This window comes from Macrotis lagotis, chromosome 2 (genome assembly GCF_037893015.1).
Source record: "Macrotis lagotis isolate mMagLag1 chromosome 2, bilby.v1.9.chrom.fasta, whole genome shotgun sequence".
Taxonomy (NCBI): domain Eukaryota; kingdom Metazoa; phylum Chordata; class Mammalia; order Peramelemorphia; family Peramelidae; genus Macrotis; species Macrotis lagotis.
The window spans coordinates 243577732-243595642 of NC_133659.1; the positions used below are offsets into that span (position 1 = coordinate 243577732).

Sequence of the window (17911 nt, forward strand, 5' to 3'; positions counted from 1 at the left end):
CTAGGGTGGAAATGATGAGGACTATGGAGAAAGCAACCAATTAATTTTAGGATTTGTACTATGATGGAGCAGAAAGTCCTCCTGTGCGCTAGTCTGACATGTGCCACAGATATAATGAGCAGATTTAAAAGGTTTCAGATGAGATAGCATTAAAATACTTAAAAAACCTCATAAAAGATGTATCTTATTTCTATATGAACCATTTGATGATTAAGTCAGAGAAAGAACTTTTATTTACCAAAAACTGGATAAATATGAGCATGAAGAAATCTTTTCAAGGACACAGAATGTGATGGATGGCTGTTTTGTGAAATGATTAATGGTTGGAGGGCAGCTAGGTGGCACAGTGGATACAGCAGGAGGATCCTGAATTTAAATCTTGCCTCAGACACTTAATAATTACCTAGCTTTGTGACCTTTGGGCAAGTCACTTAACCCCACTGCCTTGCAAAAGCCAAAAAAAAAAAAATTAATGGTGGGAGCTGTAGAGGACTATTTTCACAATTTATTTACATCTAACTTCAGAGTCAAAACAGGTAAAACTAAATAGTTTAGACTCTAGACCCTAGAGAATGAGGGATGACAGAGAACTACTTGAGTTATTATAACTGAAAGATGAGTCACTGAGTAGAGAATTTTAATTTAAACCACTGAAAATATTTAGAATAAAGCTGAAAACCTGACAGGAGAAGACTCAGCAAGGTCCTAAAAGCAACTTTTCCCAAGAAGTTTGAAAAAAATAGCAGCAGGAATAGCCAAATCAGTTGACAAGAAAATTTTGACTGTTATTTGGATAAATAAAGATTAAAGCTCAATGGAGAAAGCTTCAGCTTCAGCTGTGGCCTTTCAAACTACATCTAAAAGTAAAGAATCTCAGAATCATGTTTAGTTCTTTGCTACTCCCTTTGCTTTGCAATATAAGAAGAGATGTTGATGGATAAAGACCTAGCTCGGAATGCACATCTTGCTAAGTTACAGAGTAATGAGGACAGTTAGCAGGTAAGCAGTTAATGAAATCAAAGCTTGAGGTATAATTGTAAATTATAATTCTAAGTACTTGAGTTTTCCTTTTCCTTAGAAAAACCTTGCTAGGTTTTTCAAAGTTTGTGTTCACTTTCCCTCACAGATACTGAGTGCATTGTTGGAAGAATGTTTTCCAAGTTTAAATGTGGCTATATTATTACTACATTTGCTTTAATGTATAATTTTTATGTTATTATTTTTCTGTATTGGTAAGTAAATGGTTATATTTAAGATCTGAATTTTTTAAAATGTTATGATTAGGAACAGCTGTTTATAGATGGAAAAAATATTGTTTCAGGTTTTAAGAATTAAAGTGATAAGCATGAAGTAGGTGTATTTTTCCTAATAGAAGGTCCTTAAGAGAATCTGGATATAGCTTAAACAAAGATGATTCTTCTTAAGTAACTGACCTGGCCAGTGTAATGTCAGGTTAGGGAGATATCCACTCAAGTGAGATGTGTGAAGTGTTACATAATGGACAGTTTACCCAAATGGGTGCTATACTACACTTGAGGGTTCTCAAAGATAAGAACTGTATCTTATAATAAGATAAACATGAGGCATGTGAAAAGAGTGCTAGACTTGGAATCAAGAGAGGCCTGGGTTTGGAATCCTGACTCTGATACTTACTAGGTGTTTGACCTTGGGCAAATCACTTAACTTCTGAGCCTCAGTTTCCTCATCTGCAAAACAGAGATAAAAAATACCTGAAGTACTTACCTCATAAGATTGTTGTGAGGATTAAATGAGATTATTATTTTTGTAAATATTCTGGTAAACTTAAAGCACTATATAAAAAGCTGCTATTATTTTAAATATTTACCTTTGTACTCTAGTGCTCCACACATAGCAGGGGCTTAATAAATTTTTGCTGAATGAAGATTAAGTTAGATGACTACAATGACTAAAAAAGAGAAAGTCATGTTCATTATACAATTCCTCAAGACCAGCCAGAACTGGCACCTACTGGGTGAGACCTCACTTCTTCTTCAAGTTGGCAGGCTGCGCAAGACTCCAATTGGGGTACCTGAAGAACCCTAGCAGGACTTTTGCCCAGTAAGACTCTACTTCCACCTCCCTCTGCCATAACAGCCACCCCAATCTTCTTGCTGATACCCCCTTTCCCTTTTCCCTTCTTGGTCAGGGTTCTCAAATCCTGCCAGAGGAAAACCAGAATCCCTTGTCCACTTGGATCTGCAGGGCCACTCCCTGATTCCTAATGGTGGTTGCTGTTCCTGAAGGGCAGATACCCTGGTACAAGATCTAAGGGTTCTGGGACCTTGGAGTTAATTTTTTAGGACCTCTAGGTCTGTAGTTAAATTATCTAATTTATCTGCCCTGTAGCTAAATTCTCCTATATGTGTTTTATTCACTAATTAGACAATGAGCTTCTATAGCAGGGACTATCTTCTTTTTCTATCTGTAAAATCCAGTGTTTAACACAGAGCCTGGCACAGGGATTATTTGTTTTTCATTCATTGTTAATTTAAAATTTAATAAGGTATCTTGCATTGGGTAAAATGTTTAAGAATGGAAAATACAGATTTAAATTCTAAACAAAATACATGTTACAGTTGACTTTTACTGCAAAGAAAAGAAGAAATAACTTTTGAAGACATGATCAAAAACATCATTCTGTTTAACTCTAATTAATTTAATTTAGCTAAATTCTTCCTATTTGACATGTACAGCATCTACAGTCAGTATCTACAGCTTCTCTCCATTTAGCAAGGTACTTGGAAAACTTCAACTTGTTTCTTTCACTGTAGTTGAGGGGGATCTACTTACTCTGAGGGTCTCAGTATGATGTACTGTTCTATGTGGCTTAAGCATATAAAATAGCTCAAGTTAAGGCATATATAATCCAATTCAATTCAACAATCATTAAACACTGATTTTGTGGCAGCAAAAGAGATAAAAAATAAAAAGATATTAAGTCCTCAGGGGACTTACACTTTATTGGAAGGAAATTTTGAGAAATGGTGGGGCAGGCCCTATCTTCATGGAGCTTTCAGAGAATTGTTAAGAATCCTGTAGTTTATGCTCACCCAGGCCTTCAAGATTAAAAAGTCCTTTCATAGAGATGATCTCCTTTGAGTCACACAACCCTTCAAAAAATTATTTACAGATACCTGAATGTGCCCTTGCATTTTTTTCTTTTCATTTTGGAGCACTTGGTTTCGTTCTTCCTCCTCTTCAACCCTGGACTCTAGGTCATGAAGAATTTCTTCTAGTTCCTGTTTTTTTGCAGCTAGACGAGCTCGCATCTCCTCGGCTTCGGCAAAGAGCTCTGTTTCTGCTTGTAACTGCTCAGCAAGAATGTTCTTCTCTTCTAAAAGCTATAAACAGAGGGTAATAATTAATGAAATGTCAAATACTCATACAAAACATTCATCAGAGAGAACCAATAGTTCTGAAACTTCATGTCAAAGTTGTCAAAGAAATTTAAAGCTAATTATAGCATAATTACCAGTGTGCATCAAAATAAATTATACTTCAAGTTACATTAATAAACATACTTTTTTAGGTAATAATTGTGAAATGATCATGAACAACAAAACAACAATAAAACTAAGTAGACAGACATATTTTCAAACAATACAGAATTAAATGTATAAATATAGATATATATAAAATATTCATTATCAATTAGATCCATTTTAATTTTTTAGCTTATTCTGTGTTTATTTCCCCTTTTATACAAGTGTTGTCACTGTCTTACTTGTTCATTATTTCATCGAAATTCTCTATTTCTTTACATAATTCAAACTCTCAGTCTTAATTGCATGAGTTTTAGAATACTGCAATCTAGAACATACCACAATTTATTCAATCATCTCCAATTGTTGGAGATTGACCATAAAAGATAATACTGTATAAATCGCTTGGAAGTTATAGCTTTACCTCACTTTTTTGATAATGTTACTAGATGTGTTCTCTATAATAAGATTACTGCATTAAGAGGTACGCTTTTCATTTTGATGTTGCAGTCTAAACTGCTTGCCAAAGATTTCATTCACTTAAGATTTCAAGAGCAGGGGCGCCTAGGTGGCACAATGGATAGGGCACTGGCCCTGGAGTCAGGAGTATCTGAGTTCAAATCTGGCCTCAGACACTTAATAATTACCTAGCTGTGTGGCCTTGGGCAAGCCACTTAACCCCATTGCCTTGCAAAAAAACTAAAAACAAAAAAAACTAAAAAAAAAAAAGGTTTCAAGAGCAGAGCAAATGCCACTTCTCCACTAAGATCCCGTCCTGTTCTTCCCCCCTCCCCCAACTTTAATGTGATGTAGAAACTCAAGGTTGATTTAATTTGGAATTTTTTTTACTAGTAAAGTAGAACATTTTTGAAGTGACTTCCAGTGATACTCTCTGCTGATACTTAAAAAAATTTTTTTATACTTTATTTTAGGCAATGGGGGCTAAATAACTTGCCCAAAGTCACAGTTAGGCAATTACCAAGTTTCTGAGGTCACATTTGAACTCAGGTCCTTCTGACTCCAGGGTTGGTGCTCTATTCGCTGCATCACCTAGCTGCCTCCTCTGTTGATTCTCTTTAACCATTTATCTACTAGATATTGTGTTTTAACTTTGAGTATCTCAGTTTATATATCACAGAAACTAAACTTATTTGTTGTATCTACAAAAATATACATCTTTCTCAGTATATTTTTCTTTATATAATCACTGAATATTTTATTATACATAAGCTTTTAATTTTATGTAATGGAGTCCATCTTGTTTCTTCAACTTTGTTCTATTTAGTAAACTTTTTTCTTCCATTGACAATGCGATATTGTACTTTTTATACTACTTTTTAGAAGTTATTTTTAAAAAGGTGCTATAACAGATAAGTGTTTAATATGGACTATTCGGCATAAAATTTTTTCACCATATAATGGTTACCCAAAATTTTCAAAAATGTTAAATAACCTTTTCTTCAATTTTTACAGGCATGTCACTCTTATTTCATATATAAATACTTCTCTCATCTCTTTCACTGATATGATTTTAATTTTCTGTCCAATACCAGCAACTTGAATTCAAGTTCAAGTCTTATCTACATCAGTTCTTATCTCTTTCCACACCAAACCTTGTGTTCTCATTGACATTTTTGTTCATATGATTTTCTATATAATAACTAGGTTTTAAGTACTTATATTTAGAAATTCATTAATATTTGATTGGTGGTAGATGTAAACTATAAATTAATTTAGGGATATTGTAATTTTGATTATTTCACTTTTAGTTATCCATGAACACAAGAGTGCAGTTAAAAAAAAGAGTACAGTTTTGTAATATTCACAAGTGTTGAGATAAGTTAATTCCCAAGTACTTTATATTTTATTATTTAAAATCTCTTTAATATATATATATTTCTTAAGGGCTGCTAGGTAGCACAGTAGATAGAGGACTGAGTCTGGAAGACTCATCTTCCTGAGTTCAAATACAGCTTCAGATACATGCTATCTGTATGACTGTTTTTTGGTTCTGCTCAGGAGAGACACACAGAAAATAACTGATGCTGGTTTGACTATAGATCAGATAGTCATACAATAAATGCTCACTGTAACTGTAAACTTATTTTTATGAACAGAGAAGGCAGACAGGCAAGAAAAGTAGATTTTGCCTTTTTGGTGTGTGAAGTTAGGAGAAAAGATAGAAAAAACAACATGGCTCAGTCTTCCACCTCCTCTATATTTGAACTCTAATTACTTAGGAATACAATTATAAAACTCTTAGTTTTAATTAAGTTTTAATTAAGTAATATATTAAATATATATTTCTTCAAGATTTTAAAGTCATTGGATGAGGAAATACCAAAGCTACTAACAAAATGATTACATTGAAAATAAACATGGGGGGGGGCAGCTAGGTGGCGCAATAGATAGAGCACTGGCCCTGGAGTCAGGAATACCTGAGTTCAAATCCGACCTCACTTAATAAATTACCTAGCTGTGTGGCCTTGGGCAAGCCACTTAACCCCATTGCCTTGCAAAAAACTAAAAACAAAACTAAAAGAAAAAAAGAAAATAAACATGGGAATCATAATTCAGTAGTAAATGACATTTTACCTTGAATTCCAAATACCATTAGATTGAACTCATTTTAATTAATGGTAATAGTAGGGATTTCAAGCTTTCAATGAACATACCTGTTGGTGTTTTCTTTCCATTTCTTCAAGCTCTTCTTCTACTTTTGTCTGCTTCTCTTTCACTTTCAACAACTCTTCATCCTTGGCCTGAAGTTCCTCTTCCTGGCGGGTAACTTGTAGTAGAGGCTTCACCTATAGCAAAAATAAGAAATAAGTTCAACATTGTCTTTGTTTTTTTTGTTTTATTTAATAACACTGCTATCCAAAAACATACACGCAACTTGCCTTAGTAAAAACTCGCCACCACTGCCAATGCCGTAATTTAAGATAAGCTGCACAGTTACGCTGTAAGACTTTCAGTGCACTCAGTTGTTGCTGTTTCTTGGCAAATGCCCTTAAAACCAAAATAAAAAGACGTATATTTATGATAAGTATTGGGGAAAAATGAATATTTTTGGAATGATGTTTTTGTGAAATAAGTAACATAATACATGTAAATTCTTTTAATGTGGTCAAAGAAGAGAGTATTCTAGTTAAGTAAATATTTTAGTGCCTCCACACTACATGCATTGTCCATCTTTATAACTCTGACCTCATCCCTTCCCACTTTTCACTTTCAATAAGAAAGCTTCCTTGGTTCAAGTATGTCAAACTCAAGTATCTAATGTCTCTACCTTATCTACCTATCTACCTTATCTACCTATCTACCTATCTACCTATCTATCTATCTATCTATCTATCTATCTATCTATCTATCTATCTATCTATTTTTAGGTTTTTGCAAGGCAAATGGGGTTAAGTAGCTTGCCCAAGGCCACACAGCTAGGTAATTATTATGTGTCTGAGACCAGATTTGAACCCAGGTATTCCTAACTTCAGAGCCGGTGTTTTACCCACTGCGCTACCTAGCCGCCCCGGGTTTCTATCTTTTGGTAGGTGTGTTTATTTCTCCACTGGGCTCCTCAATCCCATCTCCCCTCCCTGACCATTACATAGTACCTTGTCTATTGTATGTTCTCCCTTATCCTTAAAAAAGACAGGTTTGCCCTATGCTGAAAATTTTCCATTGACCCTAATGTCCCTTCTAATTATGGTGCTATTTTTTCTCACTGCTGAAACTTTTGAACCAACTGATTTTAATCTCCACTGCCTCCATTTCCATCCAGTTTCCCCCAAGTCTCTACAATCAGTTTTCCACTTCTAGTTCATGGCTCTGAAACCACTCTCTTAAAGATAATTTTTTGATTTCTTAATGGCTGAATTCAAGTCTTTTTATTCTCTTTACCTCCCTCTCCTCATCACAATAACCTCCCTTCTTTCTGTTATCCGGTTTCATAATGTTGGCACCTTTTGTTTATCTTCTTCCTTTTCAAAGGCAAATCAATCTGCATGACAAGATGAGGTTTTTTTTGGTTGCTGTTGTTGCAAGGCAATGGGGTTAATCGATTTGCCCAAGGACACACAGCTAGGTAATTATTAAGTGTCTGAGGCTGGTTTTGAACTCAGGTACTCCTGGCTCCACGGCGGGTGCTCTATCCACACATCTACTCCTACTTCCCATCTAGTTTAGGCTGTCATGTTCTCTCCCTCCCAGATTCTAAAAGATCTAGAGCTGGAAAGAACTCTGGACATTATCTAACTCTAATCACTTTATTTTATAAATGAGGAAAATAAGATCCAGAATTATAAAATTACTGGCCTGAGGTCAAAGGGGCAGTCAGGATTTGAATAAGTTCTTCAGGACAGTTCTCCCAGCTGTATTAATTTGCTTGCCTAAAAGAAGAATCTCCAAACTATTCACTATTTCTCCAATCTATCATGAACCCAATCTATTCTCTAATTTTCCTAATACTGAACTCAAAGGGATCTGTGAACACATGGATGTGAATATTCCTTCAAATGAATCAAAACTCATTCATACCTACCCAATCCTGTATAATTCCTGTTTTCTGTCTCCCACAATGTGCTATGCTTGGACTTCTCTAGCTTTCTCTTGATATCAGAAAGGAAGAAGTAGAGGATATGGGTTTATCCATTTTTATCCATTTATCCTATGTTCTTATCACATAACTAGTTTATTTTCTTCTGCAATCAAATGCTTCTCTGATGACATCCTTTATTCTAAATTTGAGAACCTTGTCCAATGAACAGTGAATGGAAATACTATTGGAAGAAGTGAATCATATCTAGCAACAATCTCGTTCATATGTATCTTTATCAATCATTTGATATTTAATGATATATGATTATCATGGGATCAGATTTTTGTTCTGCATCATTATCCTTTTCTATGTATATGCTATCAATACTTAACATCTCTCTCATCCATTCCTTTCTCTCTACTCATTTGGTCACCATACCTTCATTGCCTCTCACAAGGATTATTTCAAGAGCCTGCTTTTTGTCTCAAGACTCTCCTCACTCCATTTTATCCATCATATACTTGCCAGTGATTTTTATAAAGCAAAGGATTGATGATGCCATTTCCATACACTGTTTACAACTTTACTAACTTAAGGAACAAATATAAACTCCTCAGTTTGATACTTAGAACCTTCACAATCTAGCTCCAAAACACTCAAGCTTCCCATTCCCTGCCTTTGCACACACTGTCCTTCATGCACAGAAATATGTATATGTGCATGCATGCATGCTATCTTACTTGATGGACTATAAACCTCCAAAGGGCAGAGACTATTTTATTTTCATTTTTGTATTCTTAGTGCCTCCCATATAGTATTTTGAATAGACATTTTGATTCTCTTATTTGTAATAATTATATTTCAAGTTCCTTGAGAACAGAGACCTCGTATTATTCTTTGAACATATAACATAGGGCTATACGTTCTCAATAAATATTTTAATTTAACAGATATTTTAACATATTATCAATTTTCAAACATACAATATAAAGATAAAATACACTTAGTGATATATCTATAAAATATAGAAAACACTTATTGATGTTATAGTGATCTTTGTATCTCAATTTAAAACAGAAATCCAAATATACCTATACAATATAATATATCTACAAAACAAACAATCAGCACCCACAGTGTGCCAGGTATGTGAGGTTTTTAAAAGACTGGACAGTCCCTGCAGTCAAGAATCTCATTTTTCTATTAGGAGGATACAAGTTTGCAGTTAAGTACATAGAAGACACACACACACACACACACACACACACACACACACACACACACACACACACTAGTTTGCTGGTGGCAGAAGTGAGGGTTAAGAGGCTAAAAATTGGGGGAATTAAGAGAAAGTACCATATAAGCTGAACTTTTATGGGTTATAACATCCTTGCTTATTTTAATGTGCTAAATAAATGTTTAAGCATTCCATATCAACTTACTTTCTGGCTAAATACCCTCTACAAACAGCCTGGAAAAAGATGATGATGTCTGTAATCTTTAAATCTCGTTCTTCCTCCAAGTGGGCCAGAACTCCTGCTCTGAAGAATATCTTGCTCTGTCCAATTCTGTACAAGTTAGGATCTAATTCTAGGGCTCGGATCTAAGAGACAAAAGTTGGTTTAGTTTCTGCTAGAAATCACACTGAATAATACAAAACAGTAACTTAAAAGTCAAGGAGTTACACCAACCATTCGTTCACAAGCTTGTTTACCATCCATAAAGCCTTTTGGAATAGCATTTGGAGTTAGAATCTCATATCTATAAGAAAGGTAAAGAGCAAAATTTTTATCATACATAAAATTTCATATATTGGTAGCAACCTTTTGCCTCTAATAGGTATATAATTAAAGTATGAACTATATATTTGGTATGGTTGAGAAACTTCCCACTATAAATATGTGACAAATTATAATATGTAAATTGTATGTGTCCTCTCCACACCCCCAAAGGAATGTTAATTGCTTGTTGACTGAAAACTTTTCTAAAAGACCATGTTTAATTCTTCATATTCGAGGCTCTAATGATGATGGTTACCAAAGCTACTACTTCTTATAGACTTTTATGGGAGATTTTAATTTTAATATATATATTTTTTTATTGCAAGGCAAATGGGGTTAAGTGGCTTGCCCAAGGCCACACAGCTAGGTAATTATTAAGTGTTTGAGACTGGATTTGAACCCAGGTACTCTTGACTCCAAGGCTAGTGCTTTATCCACTACGCCACCTAGCTGCCCCTAATTTTAATCTTAATCTTACTTGTTTCCCTATGGGAATAAAAAGGCTCCACATGGAGTCTGGGCATTTCAGTCACAGAAGAAACTGTCCCAAAGACAATATTTGTATTGTGATCCAAACACATTTTCCATATGGAGACAAGACTTGTCTAGAAGAGCTAAATGTTGCCATTTCCTTGTTAAACAACTTTTTGATAACTGTGAATTTCATTTTGTTTTAATTCTGAACTTAAAATAATATTCAGTACTGTTCATTATACCATCCTGACTTTGAATCTTTTTTTTTTTTTATTAATCTCTTCTCATTCTGTGGCTCTTCATTCTGTTCTCTTCATTGTCCTATTATATTCTGACCCACTTTTCCTCCTTTATATTCAGTTAAAGAAGAGACAAATTTTGAACAAATAAGAGTTTATCTTCTTGATTACAAGTGAAGCACATGTAAAGAAATCTGAAGTTCTGATACCTCTGTCTGAATTCCTGGAATACTATCCGGTTTGGGAACCCCTGTCGACAGATTCTAATCCCTTCCAAGACACCATTGCAACGGAGCTGATCAAGAACTAGATGAGGATCCAGTTTTCCAGCCTAATCAAGTAAATGACAGTTTGTTAAATGACACAAATAAAAATTTTAAAAATTATCAATGAGATTGACTTCCAAAAAATGCTTGTAATTTGTTATAAAGTATAATGTTTTACTTAGTACTTGCCCTCTTCTCATGATTGGGAATGATGCAGCGAACAAAGTTAGGGTTGGTATTTCGAAGGGTGGCCATCAGTTTAGTGAGAGATTCTTTATATAGTTGCCCAACAGTACGGAACATGCCCTTTTTGGTTTTATATGCTGAGCCAAAAGCAGTCTCTGTCATGCCAGTGACTTGATCCAGACCCACAATACGATCCACTGGTAAAAACAAGAAGGAAATATAAAATCAAACAAATTATGACTGTTATCTGAAAACAAAATAACATGACAGAGAGTAACGGGGAGCAGCACAAGCTTTGTGAAACAGATGGTAAAGGGGGATGCCATCTAGGGAAGGCAGTCAGCATATCAAGACACTGGGCACAAGCAGTGGAATCATAAGCCACAAACTTCTATGGCAAGATGTCTTAGTGCTTTGGTAACTTAATATAAATACAGACTAACTTTTAAAAATATAATAATTATAGTCACCTGTAAGCCATCTTCATATGGTCACTATTTTAAATAAATTTTCTTGCCTGAAACTATGAGAAAACTATGAAAAAAATTAAACTTACTTCCCAAAACCCTACTATATAAATTGGCCTATAAAAGAGCCTAATGAAAAGGTAGCCTGAGAATCCTTAGGAAAATAAGTAGACAATGAAAATGCCCATGAAACAGGAACCATAGATTCTCTTCATTCTATCAATAGCTTTTTAAGGGGAAAAAAAGTGATTTTGGGAAAAAGATGAATTTAAAAAGCATGAGAATGTTTTACTGTATAAATTCCTTCAAAATGCCAATGTTAGAAAGACTTAAAGGTGGAAAAAATAAGTGCTATACAAAAATCAAAGCAGGAAGATAAAAAAAATAGAATATTTTCACTTTCAATCACCTTTCTATTTCTTTAAAGAAAAATATATGCCTGAGTTTTCCATGTGAAAATTAGCAAAAATTTCTCATTTTAACTTTATCACGAGTGATTAAAAACAGTACTAGCTCTATCATTCTGGTAATGGTCCACAACAGTACACAATCCACTCTAACATTTACTTTTACTGTATTTTCCAGATCACTAATTATGAATAAAGTATGTATTATCAAATGAACAAATTTTTTAAAAAAGGAATTCCTTTGAGGATCAGGGTTTTTTTGAAAAACCACAAACACAAGGAAAGTTATTCAGATTTTTAAAAATCATTCCACTTCCCTTCAGTTAATTATAGCTGAATATGTTATGATTTTCAAGGTTATCTCAACAAATATCATAAAAATTGAAAAAAACAACTTTTAAAGCCTTATATCTTCCTTTATTAACAAATACAGCTAAAAAAGATTATTAACCAACCAAATAAACAGTTGGAAATGCACATATTGCTAATTCATAAGTTTTCCTTCTAAGCAGTATCTGAAGGAAGAAGTCAGGGCATTTTTATTGTTTAACATCTTTTAGCAAATCTCGCTAATTAATGCCAAAATTAATTTTTGATGAATCATTTAGTCTATATTATTTTATGTTGAAATTATCAATCAAGATTTGTTAAGACCTGTTGCTGTTAAAAGTTTCTAGATAAAATAATTCTTTTATATGCCTTGCTAGGCATTAAGTTAGAGGAGGGGGGGAAGCATCTTTTGCCTATAGGTTCTCAAAGAGCTTTTATATTTAAAAAAAAAATGTTTTTTTTATTTTTGTTTTTGGAGGCAATAGGCATAAAATGACCAGTCCAGGGATTAATAAGTATTTGAGACTGGATTTGAACTCAGGTACTCTTGAGCCCAGGGCTATGCTACTGCCCCTAGTGCTTCTACTTTTATAATTACTGTTATAATTATAGTCAAAGAAGGCATTTATTAATGTTTTTATTTCTGGTTACAAGAAATGTCCAAACAAAAGGTAAAATTTATGGAACCTTTTATGGTAACAAGAATTACATTCAATGGGTACTAGATTTCTGCACACTTGTGGTATACAAATTAAATCCTTTTTGTTTCAGTTGTCTATAGTACATTGTAGAACAGACTAATAGAGGCAAGATCCTTTTAGTTTTAAGTGTGTGTCAGCTTTAGATCACAGTACTTAATAATGTGGACCTTTAAAAAATAATCAGCACTGCTAAATTAAATCATGCAAAAGAAAAACTATTGTCATATTTTTATGGTGGAACTCTGCAAATTTAAAAACCAAAAAGAGGGCTAGTGGTGGGATTCATTCTTATTTGAAATGACCTTGATTATAAGTATTTTCAATATTGAATACTCAATGGTTTAAGGTCCTTTTCTACCAAATTTTTTTTTGCTCAATTCATATTACATATTACAGTTGGATTATATTTCATTATGTTACTGATTAGGAACATATACTCAGTGAATAAATACAGCACCATGACAATTTATCCTTTGCTACAATACCACTTGTCCTACCCTGTTTTGTCTTTTCAATGAAGTCTTCAAACACTAAATAGCTAAGGAAATATTCTGTTTGTTTTTTGAACAACTGTTTTTCATCCTGATAATCTGTTAAGTGGTTTGTTTTTTTTCCTGTTGACTCTTAAGAGTCCTGCAAAGCTAAGTTTGTGTCTATGAACTCAAATTATTATGAGGTATTAAGAAGAATGAGTTATTAAATAGATATTAATATACATTTAATATAATATAGTAAACTTATAGTGAATTGTAAGAGAATATTTGTACATGTATTCATTTCAAAACATATTTATGGAATACATCTTCATTGCTACAAACCTCTTTAATGTATTGTATTATCTGTCAATCTGAGGATGATGCGGTGAGGGGAAGGGCAAGTGATTATATGTATACCCACATACACACACACACACACACACACACACACACACACACACACACACAAACAAATGGCATTGTGCTAAGCATCTTGTACAAATAATATCTTATTTAATCCTCACAACAATCTTCAAAGATTACATTTTACAGATGTGAGAACTGGACAAACAGAGGTTAAATGACTTGCTCAAGCATTACACTGCTAGTAAGTAATCTAAGGCTAGATTTGAAGTCAAGTCTTCTACACTCGAGGTCCAGTACTGTATCTAATGTATTATCAACTGTTTCTAATATTGGTTATATGCATTTTTCCTTTTTGTTCCCTTTAGAGTTTGTGGGTGAGAAACCTTTGGTAGGACTTAATAACTATGTTGAAGCTAATCTTATTCTCTGCTTATCCTTGTTTAAGACTCCCATGTTTCAGATTTGTACACTTTTATCATGTTACTGTCCAAAAGACAAAGTTAATTACCTTCCAAAATTATCTTGTGGCTAGTGACAATATACTCTGTGGGTCTGTTTTTAAAATGTATTGATCTTTTTCATTTTCTTATTGTAGTCATATTGCATTACTGTATGTATATCAGGCTATGTAAAGCTTAAAAAATTTCTTGCATGGTAAGAAAGAAAATGTTCAGTATAACAAATTAAAGCTTCATGCTAAAATGATTATTTTTTGTGATATTTTACAGGCTGTAAGGTAGGATGGGGTCTACAGCTACTTTAACAGTGAGGATGCCTGGCCCTAGTGAAGAACAAAGCCAACTACAGGTGATATTCTTGTTGGACGTGTCATTTAATATCTGGATTATTAATGCTTTGTTAAGACAGACATACACATAAAATCAGTTACATCTAAAAAAACCCTACAGTATAGACCTAAAATCAGAAAGTACGTTTTGTTTATTTTTATAAATTAAAAAAACAAATTTTTCCTGTCAAAAACTGCAATGATGAAACTTTCTTAAGGTGAAAAGAGGCTTTGTGAGAAAAAATAATTTTTAATTATTTCAAAGGCATATAATTTTAAGAAATATTTTGTGATTTCTTTGAAATGGTGTGATTTTTGTATTTTATATTACAAAATTATTATTTTCTGCATGCATATAATTCAAAGATCTTCATATTCATGTTAAATTAGGTAAATAACTCCAGTTTTTGAGCTAAGTTTTATTTTTAAATTTATTTTGAACAATATAATTTTGTTTTTTACATTTAAGTCGAAATATTTTAACTGTTACTTGATTAATTTTTTTTTAGGGTTTTGCAAGGCAAATGGGGTTAAGTGACTTGCCCAAGGCCACACAGCTAGGTAATTATTAAGTGTCTGAGAGTGGATTTGAACTCAGATACTCCTGACTCCAGGGCCAGTGCTTAATCCACTGTGCCACCTAGCCACCCCGATTCTTTAATTTTTATAATTATGATATATCTTTAAATAGTAAGTGTCTGAGACCGCATTTGAACCCAGGTACTCCTGACTCCAGGGCTGGTGCTGGGGCACTTAGGTGCCCCAAAAATAATCTTAAGAAATGCAACATAAAGGATTTTAAATCTGATTTTATGTTAACTCCAGTAATTTCAACATTCTCAACTCAGAGCTGAAAGGGACTTCAGAGGACATCTAGTCCAACTTCCTCATTTTGAGTAAGAAAACTGAGGTATGAAAGTACTTGCTCATGGTCATATGGACAGGGTCAAAAGTAGAGTATAAATTCCTATAACTCCAGAACCAGTACTTTTGCCACTGTCCCCTCGGCATACAGTTGGGTAAACTTTCCCAGAGGGGTTGTTATAAACCCAAGGTCACAGAGTCAGTAAGTAGAAGAGCTTCTATACCTTCAGAAGGTACAGAGAAGTGTCAAATGCTGAATCTGGAGTATGAGGCATGACCATCTGGGTCTAAAGATCCATCTAACATGGGACTGGTGGTGCAGGAGCTTTGAGTTCACAGGCTGAGTTGCTCATGGCTCCTTTCTCCTCTGCAGTCATGCCTGCTGAAGACATTGCCCTTCATCTGAGAAGACCTCTGAAGATGAGGGGGAAAGCTACCTGAAGCCCAGATAGACCAATCAAAAAATTATATTCTAAGAGTTTACTGTGAACTTTATCCAGGAAGAATGGGAACAACTGGGTTATGCTCACAGGATTTTTATATTAGGTTATAATGCTGAAAAAATTATAAGAGACTTATCATTCTGTGCTTTCAATGACTAAACTAGTGATAACCAATCATGGATGCTGGGGAAGGTATTCTTCGCAGCTGAGATTTCCACCCTGAGACCTTGCTTCCCTTTTCTTGATACCTCCTCAAATGAACCACTGTCTCAGGAAAGACCCTGACCCTATTTCATTAACATTCATGCCTTAATAGGAGGCAAGTGTTCTGATTCCAAAATAAGCCTACTTTCCATGGAACCACAATTCCTTCTAGATTATTTACTTCATACTGCTTCCTTCTTACCAAGATCTCTGACAGAAATCTCTGCTTTCTTGATTGAATAAATCAATCTCAGGAAGGATTCAGTTATGCTGCACTTCATTCAAATATCTTTCAACTTCTTGCCTTGCCCTAAAACTTGTACTGCTTTCACGCTGTGTGTTGTTTTGTCTCACTGTAATTGAAGTTCCTCAAAGAGGAAGATTGTTGATTGCTCATATTTGTGTCCTTAGTTATTAGAACAGGGCCTAGAACATAACAACTGCTTCATAAATGGTCTATCATCTCTCTATACATCTAAGAGCTGTGATTTGAATCTAGGTTTTGTAAAAACAAATCCACCATTTTCTACATTTCCCCACTTCTTTTAAATTATTCCTTCAAGACTCACCCTCTCCATGATATGTCCTGGTCACTTAATGTCTAAGAACTCCTTTTGTAACCAATGCCTTGTTAGAAACATTATACAATTCCCTCCCCATATACTGTTAATGTAATAGGTACTCAACAAGTATTATTGAATGGGGGCGGCTAGGTGGCGCAGTAGATAAAGCACCGGCCCTGGAGTCAGGAGTATCTGGGTTCAAATCCGGTCTCAGACACTTAATAATGACCTAGCTGTGTGGCCTTGGGAAAGCCACTTAACCCCATTTGCCTTGCAAAAAAAAAAAAAACCTTAAAAAATATCCCGAATGACCAACCACTCTTCTCTATTCCTGATCATTTGCTCATTTTAGTATAAGATCACTACTTTTCCATCTTGCTTACTGGTATCATCTCCTACCCCACAGAACAGACAAAGTCTCACCAGGGTCTCACCATGTGGATGTACAGGACATGGTTATTGCTAAATAAATATTTGACTGAATTAAAGAACTTCTACTCTACACAATCAATCAGCAAGACATTATTAAGACCTTACTTCAGAGTTTGGTGACATAAAGGCAAAATTGAAAGATTCTTTGCCCATAAGGAATTTACGTTCTCAGATCCAAAAGCTCAAAAGAATCAACTGGACTCTAAGTCAAAAAGCATCTCAATGGAAATTAAAACCTCTACATTTCAACTCTTTCCCTGCCTCTGAAAATTACCTTATATTTTAGGTATTTGATTCAGCATTTTTTATTAATATATACTTGTTAATTAATTGCAATCAAGCTGCCATTATATGGATAATGTCTATTAGCAAAAATTATATTTGAAAATTATTACTAGAAAATCTTAAGTACTTTGTTTTCAAATGTACTGAAAAACAAAGAATAAACAACATAAAGAACAAACAGCATGTAACAAAGGAAAAAGTGATTTAAACCAAACAAGCACACATTTCTGTGAACATGTTACTTAGATTATTTAAAATTATGTATTAATTCAAGAAATTTTTTAAAAAGTCATCCTGTTTATTTCTGGGGACCCAGAAGAAGTATTTTGAATATTTTTTTTGGTGTTCCTGTCAATGTGTTTATTTACAAAGCTACAGTCAATGTACATATTATTTAGATGATTATACTTTTTAAAAAGTATTGGTTTATATGTCATCAGGTATGTACAATAAAATTCTATTTTATGCATATAATAAGGCATTTAATATTGATTTGTTCAGTTAGTCCTCATTTCTGGATACATGTTTATTTCTAGAATTTTGCTATTACAAATAGTAATAGTTTTGCAAGGAAGGTCAAAGGCCACAGTTTTAGAATTC

The 17911-nt window shown here is 34.0% G+C and overlaps 1 protein-coding gene across 3 annotated transcripts in view; it reads right to left on the reverse strand.

Annotated features, from left to right (window-relative positions):
• The window catches only part of MYH10 (myosin heavy chain 10), a 214991-nt gene that overhangs the window by 52489 nt on the left and 144591 nt on the right, over positions 1 to 17911 (reverse strand). For all 3 annotated transcript variants that reach the window (XM_074225583.1, XM_074225584.1, XM_074225582.1), the window contains 7 exons: positions 10990 to 11183; positions 10744 to 10865; positions 9732 to 9801; positions 9483 to 9643; positions 6404 to 6512; positions 6179 to 6310; positions 3156 to 3362 (listed from right to left, as the gene is read on the reverse strand). In XM_074225583.1, the coding sequence (XP_074081684.1) occupies positions 3156 to 3362; positions 6179 to 6310; positions 6404 to 6512; positions 9483 to 9643; positions 9732 to 9801; positions 10744 to 10865; positions 10990 to 11183 (995 nt within the window). The remainder of the gene's footprint in view (positions 1 to 3155; positions 3363 to 6178; positions 6311 to 6403; positions 6513 to 9482; positions 9644 to 9731; positions 9802 to 10743; positions 10866 to 10989; positions 11184 to 17911) is intronic.